The sequence below is a fragment of the Manis javanica genome, chromosome 2, assembly GCF_040802235.1.
Source record: "Manis javanica isolate MJ-LG chromosome 2, MJ_LKY, whole genome shotgun sequence".
Lineage (NCBI taxonomy): Eukaryota > Metazoa > Chordata > Mammalia > Pholidota > Manidae > Manis > Manis javanica.
Window position 1 is genome coordinate 71,635,822 of NC_133157.1, and position 12,290 is coordinate 71,648,111.

The 12,290-nt window shown below is 40.1% G+C and overlaps 1 protein-coding gene across 2 annotated transcripts in view; it reads left to right on the top strand.

Moving 5' to 3' along the window:
* The window catches only part of RORB (RAR related orphan receptor B), a 179,789-nt gene that overhangs the window by 133,207 nt on the left and 34,292 nt on the right, over positions 1-12,290 (top strand). For both annotated transcript variants that reach the window (XM_073228656.1, XM_017670131.3), the window contains exon 4: positions 687-1,088. In XM_073228656.1, the coding sequence (XP_073084757.1) occupies positions 687-1,088 (402 nt within the window). The remainder of the gene's footprint in view (positions 1-686; positions 1,089-12,290) is intronic.

Below are 12,290 nucleotides of genomic sequence, written 5' to 3' on the forward strand. Positions count from 1 at the left end.
CCCTGCTTTTTCCTCAGAATGGCTATAAAGATTTTGCCAGAAGACATGCGTAATATAAAACTTGGGGGTGGTAGAACAAGAAAGGAGGGGTTATACTGTTGGCTCACTTGTTGGGCACTAGATGCCCAGAATTTCTATTTTCCAAAGATTCTTTTAATTTGATCCCCAAAGCCAACTAAAAGCAAATGATATGGTTTACTTAAAACTATGCTTATCACCCCACATCCCCATCCCTGGTCTTACCCAGCATGCTATTTAGAAAACAGCGAAGTAATAGGGTCCTGTCCCACAATCTAATAATACTGCTGTTCCGGGGAGAATGTTAATAATGAGTGTTTGTTGGTATCTTAATTGATAGTTTTTGGCTTCTGTGGATCTTTGTTTCCACAGGTAAGAAAGAAAAGCAAACATGCCTTCTAACTTCATGGTACCAAGACATTCATAAGCTTTTACATTTCTTCCTAGCTTCGATTTAGTTCTCACTATGCCCATCAACCAGCAGAGACACCCCTGCATTTAACCTTTTCCCTGTGTGGAGTGCAAATGAACCGACTCCTGACCTACGGCGCCAGGAGTTGTACCCTCATTTGATGTCAAGGGGACAACCGTCGGTGACCCCTTCGATTTGACGTAGTTGACGGAAATGACACCCGGAAGTGTTACCTCTGCTTTTCTCCCCTACACAGCTGTGAAGTTCGGGCGGATGTCCAAGAAGCAGAGGGACAGCCTGTACGCGGAGGTGCAGAAGCACCAGCAGCGGCTGCAGGAGCAGCGACAGCAGCAGGGCGGGGAGGCCGAGGCACTCGCCAGGGTGTACAGCGCCGGCGTCAGCAACGGCCTCGGCGGCCTGGGCGGCGACGCCGGCGGCACCTACGCCAACGGGCACGTCATCGACCTGCCCAAGTCCGAGGGTTTCTACAGCGTGGACTCCGGCCAGCCGTCCCCGGATCAGTCCGGGCTGGACATGACTGGAATCAAACAGATAAAGCAAGAACCTATCTACGACCTCACATCCGTCCCCAACTTGTTTACCTATAGCTCTTTCAACAACGGGCAGTTAGCGCCAGGGATAACGATGACTGAAATTGGTAAGTGGGAGTCTGCTCCCTGCTCATTTTTGGAAGTTCGGCTTTGAAGTTGACTTGGTCCTATTTAGTGTGGTGGTTCTCATAGGTCGAAGTTGAATTACCTGCATTCATAGCTTGTAGGGAGAAAACTATTTGATTTTAAAATGCATTCTGATAACTGTCATTGTTCCCCTGCCCCATGAAAGTTTATTTTCAAGCAAAGGAAGAAAGAAGAAATTATAAATAGGAAGGTGCTATCTGTAAAGAACAGATGCTATGTGTTGAATTTGGGTTCATCACTGAAGGAAAAATGTTATTGGTATAAAACAGTAAAATTGCAGCAAGGTTTCAGAGCAAGCTATTTAAAATGAAAGCGCTAAGGGACGCAGAAACAGGATGTAATAACAATGAGCAGGGCTCCAGCTCTCCCTCTAAGATAGCTGGGGACAAACCCTACACAAATGGTACCCTGGTTCCCTTCTTTGTAAAGGCAGAGGGTTAGACCAGAAGACCGCTAAGGCTCTTGTAGATCTGAATTCAAGAATCTGTGTAGGAGTAGAGTATGAATGACTGGCAATGAAAAGAGTACAGTCTGGAATGTTACACAATGTAAGAGCCAACTGACAGCGCGATGAGCAGGCGTGATTGCATCAGCAGGCCTAGCCTCCTGCCCCTGGTCTTTGAATGCCTGCTGAGGGGTCCTCAAGAGGGCACTCTCCCAGGCATGAGCTCTTCTCGCCTGCCACAGCTTTGTTTTACCTTGTTAAACTCTGGAGTCTATTAAATGTTTAACCACTCGTTCTCATTTACTAACTGCTGTAAAAACATTAATGTATACTTAACACATCATCCTCCTGGGAAATGGAGGATATATGTTTAGCAGTAGCTTAAAAGAGCTAAACAGTGGCCATAGCAGGCTTCATTGTAGTATTTGGTGGGGGGGGTGGACAGTGTAGACCTCGGCAGTCTTTGAAGCCTCCTCACATCCCACCCTGAGAGGTGGCAGAGCAGAATGGCTAAGGACCAGGCCACCTGGGCTCAAATCCTGGCTCTGTGGCTTGCTATTTGAGCTGGAGTGAATCTCCCCATCCCAGTTTACTCATCTTTGAAAAGGGAAAAGTACGAGTTTAGCTGTTTTTATTTGTAAGCCAGTCACTGCCTCTGTCTAAACCGTGAGTAGGAGCCTAAAGCCTACGAGCGTTTTAAATAAAGTTGACATGAACACATAATGAAGTACATGCCATATGTATCTTGACTACTTCTACCATCTGGTGGAGGAAGAAGCAAAGTTACCCAGTTATAAAACCTGAAACGTTACTTTGCTTTTTTAGCAGTTTAGCATGTGACAGTAAGTAAAGTTGACAAAGTACCTGTAATGATATCCACAACTGAGAGACGGGAAACTGAACATTAGCTGTAGTAACAAAACTTCATTACCACTGCTGCCTTAACCTTGTTTTGCAACCAGGTCACAGGCACTTTACACACATTTTAGTTTCACAACAATAAGTAAAAGTTCCCATTTTGCAGATGGGGAGACGGGGTCTTAGAGGTGTCCCAGGGTCCTTGGGTTACTATGAAAGAAGCCAGGTTCCAGCCCAGGCAGTCCAATACCATCTTCCTTTTGCTTGTCCATTACCTTGCTCCCTGCTATGGGCCTCACATCCACAGTCTGCTTGTCAACCAATAGGAACAGTCTTTTTAAGTGGAGTCACTCTGTCTTTCCCAAAGAACATGAGAAAAAGAAGAAACAGGCACCATTTTTTACGCTACTTAATATCTAAGTGGCCGAATCTGATATTGATTTGGAACACATGTTCAAACCTAATGAAACGAAGACTCACAATTTGTGAGTAATTGTTGGGTGATCTTCTCTCCAGACCCAAAAGAAAGTCTTGTTAAAATTCAGAAGTCACAGTTTCTATGTGATAGAATCAATAGGAAATATTATGGAAAGAGAACTATAGCCAAAACCAATAGGTCTGGGTCACCCTACTTTAAAAAGTCACTTTTCCTCTCTGGCCCTCAAGCTATTCACCTAGGAATGGATGCACTTGGACTAGGTAGTCTCTAAATTCATCCAGATTTTCTACACAGATGTTGACACCCAAAATGAACTAGCATATGTTTTTCCTAATTATTTCAAGATTCCATTAGTCTTTACACATCCCTAGATATGCTATGGGAGTTTCTTCCATCAAACTTGTAGGGATATAGTTAGATAGTCCTAGTGCTTTCAAATTAGCAGGCTCCTAAACTTAGGGACTTGGTTCACGTTTCATTAAAACAGCAATGCCATCTAGTGGACGCACACTCCTAAGGGTGTCAAACGAAGGCACCTATGAAAAGCCACCGTAATGTGATATACTTTTTCTGTACCATCCAAAAACCTGCCATTCATTCCACTAAAACACTAAGTTCTTAACAGTATCCATCAGCAGCAAGGGATTAGTGGTATAGTGTGGTGGTTAAGAACTCTCACTCTAGAGGTGAACTGCCTGAGTTTAAAACCTGGTATACCTTTTCCCTTAAGCAATTTACCTAACCTCTTTGAGTCTCAGTTGCAAACCTAGGGCAAATATAGTCCCCACCTGTGTGTGTCGATTAAACAAATTAATATTCATACCTTCTTAGGATAGCACTTGTCATGCATAAGCCTTATTATTTATATTATTAATATAATTGGTATAATAATGTTATTACTGGTTAAAAACTTACTTAAAAACATTACTGGTTATTACAGGTAATTTAGTTAACCTTTTATTGAGCACCTATATTGTGCTGAGCAATGTCCTGCATTGAATTCTCATAACAAATCCTGTTGTGCCTGTTATATAAGTATCTGTATATCCATTTTACAGATGAAAAAATTGAGGCTCAGACATTACAAAACCTGTAAAAAGCAAAGTAAGCGTGGGAGCCCAGGTCTGAGAAACATCAAAACCCCTTCTTTTAACCACTGTACTGTAGTTCCTCCCATCAAATAGAGAGAGCCCCTCACAAACTAACTGACATTCCCACAGCAAAATATGTTTAGTTTTTGCTGCCTACTTGACACCCTTCTGGGTGCTACAAAGAAGCTTGCAGAGTGAGCATGCTGACACTTGGGCTTGACTTGATTAATGAGCATCTATACTAATCTGGCTGGTGGCAAGCTGTCATAGAAAGAGCCCTGTGCAGACAAAATAGAAAAATCTGATTTTTGCCACATTCTCTCTGGGTGAATGCAAGGCTATATCACACTAATGAATGTTTTAACATGACTCTTAGCTACTGGAAGTCTTGATTTACTTCCTTTGGTTTCTGAGAAAACAATGAAATGTGTATAACCAGAACATTATTCTGATATTGGATTATCTTAAAAGCAGGTGTTTTTAAAATGAGTTTTTGGACTAATTCATATAGAATTGGGATTTTTAAATAAAAACACTTGTTTAAGGACCATAAAACAACTATGTAAACAACAGCATACACATCCCAGTCAGTTATATGAATGTTATCAGAGTCATGACTATTGCCCAGAAAAGTTGTCTTTCTAAGGGTGCACCAAAGATACTGCAAACTTCCTAGGGTAAGAACCCTAATAATAGTACTTTAGGAAGAGAAATGCACACAGATTTTCATGCATGTTAGCCAATTTGAGCCTCACTCCAGTGACTTCAGGTAGGCAGTGAAGAAATGATCCCATTGTGCAGATGAAGAAAATGAAGGGTCAGAAACAATAAGTGATTTCCTTAGACCAGATTATCCAGAGATGGTTAACTATTAAGGCTTAAATTCTACTGCCCTAGGCTGCCAGGCATTCTTTCAAAAACATTTTTGAAATGTGCCAGGCACTCAAGACAAGCAGACCACAGAGGAGAGCAGAGGATCTCTGATGGGTTGGGGGGTTGCTGCAGGACTAAGCCTCTTAATAAGGGCTCATTAACCTCAGAGATGATTGACAACCTACCTATGAGGCACCAGACAACAGGAGAAGCCAAACAACCAGACAACATACTTTTAAAAACAGAAAGAAAAGAAAAATCGAACAAATTCACTGTGAAGCCAAGGGGACAAATGGCCTTTTACACACATGGCCTGAGAGTGCTGTTCTAGTCAGTAATTTTTCTTTCCAGATAAAAACAATGAAATGTGAATTCATTGGTCCCACCCATATGTTCTCACATGTAGACCAAGTTTCATATCCTGTTTGTGTTCTATTTATGAAGCCTGGAATTTTAATCATCAAAACTAGAAATAAACCTCTTTTTAAAAAAAATGTACCAATTCCAAAAGCTGAGATCAACAGTTAGAGGTGATTACAAAAAGAGATTGGCCTAAAGTGATCTAGTCCCTGTGGTGTATACTTTATTCTATCAGGTCTACACAGAAACAGGAGATATTACTAGTGTGTTTTATTTGAGGGAGTTCTGTGAAGGTTGGTAGTGTTTCAGTTGTTACTTATTAAGAACCCCAAGCAGGTGCTGTGGTTTAAGGCACCCCCTCTAATGACATATGCTTCTGTAGATAAATACATTATAACTGTTTAAATCCATTCATGCATATTTATATGTATATTTAACAGATACATATATATCTACTTATGCATATTTAATAACTCATTCAGAAATGGTACAGAGAATAGACTTTAACTCTAGATATGTATTTCCTCTGTCCTCTGATGGCACCTTTATCAAAGATAAGTAGTCACTTCTTTAGGAGCAATTGTGTAATAAGTCATTAAAATTGATTGAAGTTGATTAGTAAGACAAATCATTCAAGCAGTATAGGAAAAGGAAAATCCAGGGTCTTGAGTTCTTTTCTTGCTCTGAGTCCTCCCTCATCTTGTGAATGTCCACTGTCATCTAACACCCCACTCCTTCCCCAGGCACAGGCCCTTTGCAGGGAGGTTAGGGAAAGTAAAAATGAGATTCCTGGCTCTACATACTAACCATGTGAACTTACTCAAAATTTATTCAGCTTTTTGAGGCCCAGTCTCTTCATCTGAAAAATAAGGCAGTTGAACTCAATGATTTTCAGGGATCATGGTTCTCCCACCTCCTGATGGAGGCTTTGGCCACATGCACAAATACCACCTTTGTGTCAGCCACTTCCCAAGGACGAGGATAGGGCAGTGGGGAGGAGGGCACTCGCAGGCACCTAGGCAGTCCTTGCTGAGTGGATGCAGCAGCACTTGCCTGTGGCAGTAGCTGCTCCTCCTGCCTCCCAAGAGCAGAAGCACACTCAGGGCTTTCCATGGGGTGGAGTGACCCTGTCAAATACAGTTAATAACCATAGTCAAATCAGAGCTTGTGCACCCCTCATCTCTTCATCTACCCTCCTGAAAAAAAGATAACAAAACAAAAATAAGAAGTCAGATTAAAATGAGCATCAAGGACCACAAGAGGCTTCGAGGAGAGGGTGGTGGTCAATCCCCAAATGCTCCAAGTTCATGTACAATCACTGACAAAAAGGAGCTGCTGTACAGATAGCTTCAGGGCAAATCCACCTGTCCTCGCTGGCCCAGTCCAGCCTGATCACCTCCCTGAGCTCCTCTTGAGAGAAAAAAAAGGCAACTGTAAAAGGAAGATACTCCTCCATGAGGAAGGGACCTGCCTCAGCCCCAGGTCTACCTGGTCACCTTGGTCACTGGAGAGAACCTACTTGATGACCCTGAAATTTTAATGCTACCTTCTTAACCACCCACAGAATCTCTCTCAAGAGGCTGCTATTCCAGAATCCTGCCTTCTCTCTCAAAAAGGAATTCCCCAAGTGTGGGAACTGGGCTAATCAACTCAACTTGTCACATTTCTGGGATCTCTACCATGGCTGCAACTATCTAACCAGTCTATAGCCATGAATTATTCTTGAGCATGCTGGGATAAAGAACCCTATAGTCCTTTGCTAGGGTCACTCAAATCCATTTCACTATGAATATTCTTTAATAACCTCAAAGATAGTCTAAAATCACCTAGTCATATGTTATAGTCACTCTACTGTCATGTTCAGAGCATTGATTCCCCATGATGAGTAAATGTCATAATGTACACAAAAGCACTTTGTGACCAGCAAGGCTCTAAATAAATATAAAGATGATCTACATTATAAGCAAGCAACACACGCATGTATGCTCATTTCATATAAATATACGTGTCTGTTTCTAGTACCTATAGGCATATTAGTCACTGCATGTTGTGCCTCTGTTAATACAGCTTTCCTAGTAGGCTAGCATTCACTAGGTAAATCTTCTCAATTACCTTTTCTATTTCAAGTTGAAGTTGTGCAAAACTGATATTCCTCAGTGAACTTCCCCTGGATATACCAGTCAGGGATTAAATTTTGACTCAGACTTTAGAATTTCACAAGAAGATTCTAAAATCCACCAGCTCCCCCACCCCACAAAAAAAATGTTATTGATAAATTATTGGAAAACTAATTCTATTTTATACAGTCAGTTTCAAAAGCCATGGTAGATATGAAATATTCTGCAGTAAGGAAGAGGAAAGGAGATTTCATGAAGAATCTGCCTGTGATTTGTTGGGGGAAGGAATGTTTATGCTAATAAAATTGCCTCTGACACGGACCGCTCTGCCCCCTACCCCCGTGCTACCCCTACCTCCCCAACCGCCCTGCACCCCCCACCTCTGGTTGAGTGGCATTTCAAGTCATTGTAAGCATCGACACTGGCTCTCAGAAAGAGCTCTGAATCACTTTTTTACTGCCTGGGGGGGATATGGACTGCTTTAGCCACACAGTGAAACACCTGGTTAGGGTTAAAATACTGCATAGGCCATGGAAAACAAAAATGTCTGTCAATGGCCATTTGTTGGAAGTCAGTACACTTTGGTGTTACTAGCATGGTATGCAAACAACTTAACAGGCTCTCTCCACCAACCAGTACTGATGTACTCCTGTGAGGTTTACAAATATGGGAAAACCCATTCCAAATGTCCCTAGCTGGAAAGACTGTTGTTTTATTTTATTTTTTTATTTTAGGATATAAACTTTCCTTAAGAATATACCTTCAATACTGAGGAGAAAGAATTTACTATTTAAATTTGAGCGGTATTTATAATGCCTATTGCAGAACTGTTGTTTGGTGTTCAGACAGGTCTGTTCTAAAACAATTTGGCTCCAGACTATTTAGAAAACACTTATTTTATAACTTTGATTAATTAAATGTATTATCTAAGCAATCAAGTTACTTTTAAGAATTTAGATTAAATGTGTTCAAAAATGTAAAAATTAGCTCCAAAGATTTCCTCTGAAATCTTCCGTAAAGGTCAGCAATACATTTACTAAATTTCCAAAAGGCCAGTAGGGTGGGGAAGGGATTGCTTCTGTTTAAGTCAACCATCAACACCATATGTCAACGAAACCTAACTTGTAAAAGCCATTTGGCCCTGAGCAATTTTCATAATTAGGTGTTCATCATCTGTGATCTGCTAAATGTCCTTTGGGTAGCATGTGGAGATGCAGTTTTGAAAAGAGAGTAGAGAAAGATTTTAACAGGCTCTGGATTATATTGTTTTTGTTCTGTCTAAGACTCTTCAAGTGCTTTAAGGCTGTGAGCTGTCCTCTCATTCACTGTAACTCCGCAAGACTTCTCCCTTATGAACCAAAACAAAGAGAAATCCCAAGGTAGCCCCTCAGACTCAAGTCGCTGTGCTTCACATAGCCCTTAGAAAATGTCTCTGCTGACAAACATTTCTGTCGCTAGAAGATCAAACCCAAAGAAACTAAGACTTGAAGATTTTAAGTGACTTCCCAAAGGGGCATGAAATAAAAATCTAAAGCAGTCCATATTGGCTTCCTACGTCTTACAAGACAGCTCCTCTTAGAACTCATCAATACTAGGACATTGAAGTAAGTTCACCTTTTCTGATTGTTGTGTGAAGGAGGTCTTTTATCATGAAAGTTAACTTTGGAATGCAATATTTTCATAATAGATTCTTTCTCAATTTTCTTAGCAAAAATTAGACATGCCCCATTGCAGTACAACAACCCATTCATGATACAAAACAGCTTTCCGTCATTACATTATGAAGCAGGCACCCTCTTAGTTAACTTGTTTTGCTTTGGCTATACTCCACTTAAACCTAAGTGCTATATGGATTCTTTCAGTTCTTCTTTCTGCTTAACACTCTGCTTTCTTACCTTCTATTAAAATGCTCTTACCTAGACTGCCTGAAATTTAAGAAAATATTAACCATTTTATTAATCTGTTCCTTCAGTCTTTGCCCAGATACTCTCATTACTTGTATAAATCTGATTTTTTTCATTTTTTTCCCTAATTGTGTCTTATCACACTTTCATCTTTTATAGTTAATTACATAATCTCACTCTCTGATACAATAATTGACAACAGAATTTGTATGAGAAGGAGCCTGGAGGTTATCCTAATTCATTGGTGAGTGAGTAACATGTTGTTGGGCCATGACACTGATCCAACAAATGAGTTATAGGTTATTTATGCCACCAACTCCTTCTTAAAAGAATTTGAAGAACTTAAATGCAAAAAATGCTACTTTCCTGTGGCTATGGATCACTAATAGATGGCTGCTTTAAGCTTACGTGTAACCGATGTTTTTATGTTGACAGCACAATTCTATTTATGCTAAGCAATGATCATCTCTACATAGAGATTAGGAAAATCAGAAAGGTCTTGAAATTGACATTGTCCCCTCTCTAACACTGTCATCTATTACACCCTAACCAGTAGACTTGTCCTGTTTAATAACAGAAAACTTGTTAAACCTAGTGGTCTGTTGTCAAAAAGATAAAATGCACACTTGCTTGGTTAAATGTTTCACCTTTCAGCCAGGTGTTCTGACATATTATAGTCACTGCCTCAGAGTGTGGATTCTGAGTGATCTTGATATGCTGAAAACCTAATGCAGGCACTTAAAACTTGCCTTGAGCAAGTCCATAGAGATATCTTGGCATTAATTCGAAGTGAATCCCTTAAGAATTCCACTTTCACACTAGTAGTATAAACTAAACAGAGAATTGAGCAATTATCTAGATCCTTAAGGCAAGTGATAAATTAAAAATTCATTAATCGCTTTGATTGAGGCTGAAATATGGTATTTTAGGAAGAATACTTCCAAGTTTAAAAATAATCCTGTGTGAAGGAAAATGAATAAGGGGTAGGTATAGTTCACCAAGAAGAAAGCATCCTTTCTCATGAGAAAAAAAAAAGGAGAGGGAGGAGAAAGAATTAGCAAGTTCAGATGCAACCCTCTCTAGTGCTGTATATAGCTTTGAGCCTCAGATTTCTTGCCTTGGTACAGTTGGGCCATGGGTGCTCTTGTTAATAACACTGAATGCAGCAGTTTTTAAAGTTATACACAACTTTCCCCACTCCCAGGACATGAGATTCTAATGGAACCACCTGTGCGATCAATGTCTGAGACACTGTAGCCTCTGCAGAGCAGCATTTGCTGAAATGTCTAGTGAGAGCTAAAATAAGCCCCTTTGGTGGAAAAAACCCACTGAGTGGTGGAAATCGGAGCTGCAGAAGGTCACTTCCTATTTTGGTAGCTGCAAGATGGTCCTCATTTTATAACATTACAGTTATAAACAAGAAATTGTCCCCTTGCATGTCAGTTTACTAATTTCTTTTTGAAATAAGCAGATGTAGCTTTTTTTCTACATAGAATTAGGTAATCTGGATGACTTATTTCCAAACTTTGCTTCACTTTGTGGATCAATACATGAGAAAAGTGATTTTTCATGTATTTCTGAAATAAATGTTATTTTTACATTGTCCAAAGTGATTGACCTCTAAAACGTTATCCTATACATCTCAACCACCTATAAACACCTTAAGGAGGGACCTCCTTCCTACCTCTTTGATTTATTCAATAGATCACAATGAAGACTGATGAGGATGGGGTAGGGGGTGTGGAAGTTCTTTATAGTTTCCAAGAGAGAATAGAGACCCAACTAACCAACAGTCCCTCCGGAAATGGAGGAAGGAGGCTGGTTCCATCCCCAGGGTTCTACAACTTTTGCACACTGTTGAAAATTACTGTCAATCTTGTTCCAGTTTACCCTTCAAAAATATAATTTTTCTCTTCTTATTGTCCATGTTATAAGTGGATTTAAGATTACCCTTAAGGCTTCTTAGGGAAGTATGACAATTTTAACATTATTTTAAAGTATTTTTTCATCAAACATGATAAAATGTATTTGCCTGCTGTATCAATTATTTTCAAACCTCTTTAATGAAGTATAACTGATATACAGAAAGCTGTACATATTTAATGTGTATAACTTAGTAAGTTTGGAGAAAGTGTGCACTTGTGAAACCATGACCACAATCCACGAGGTAAACACATCCCTATAGCAACTACTTTAAAGATTTCTGGGATTATTCTTTCACTTGAATCACATGTTGCTACTCCCATCTTATGAAGAAAGTTACTTAATAAATGAAGACACAAATTCTGTTAATTGGTTGTAAGTCTTGGGTTCCAATAACCTTTGCTTCAAGACAAGGTATCAAGACCAAAGCCTAAAATCAAAACTGCAATTTTATGGAAAAAAAGATATATATATATATTTATTTATTTATTTATTCATTTATTTATATGTGAGAGAAAGTGAGAACAAGCTGTTTATCATGAAATTAACAAATAGAAAATAAGGATCATGGACTTAATATTAACTTGTAATTCAGCAATCATTTTTCCCTTGCCAGCTTCAGTGTCTACATTTCACCTCATGATTGAAAAGAAATGACTGGACTGAGCATATAAAGTTGTTTTTCTCATTCCTTGACATAGTTTTATTAACTATCAAAGTGGCCTCCATACTCTTAGTGAATTGGACAAAGCGCTGTCTCACGGCATATATGCAGAATCTTAACTACTGAGAAGGTGTCACTGCATCTTCATGTCCACTGAGGAAAGCTCTAGCCTCACCCCTGGTCTCAGGAAGATCAGAGTCAAGTCCACGGGCATCGCCTCTGTAGTTGGTAGAATTCCCATTAGTCAGGCACGGGGGCAATTTCCTGTCGGAGTCATTCTGCCAGCACAGTGCGTGCCGACTCCTTCAACATGTGCAACAGTCAAGCTAGTTAAGAATTCGACGAAAACTGGGCTCTGACGAGCAAGTGCAACCCAAGTCAGGGAAACGGATAACGGGCGCGCGATTGCCCAGAAAGATTCCCCATCCTCTGCTTTTTAACCTCAGTCTCTTTGTCGGGACTTCTCATGTGCTTAGTCCCAGGAGGGG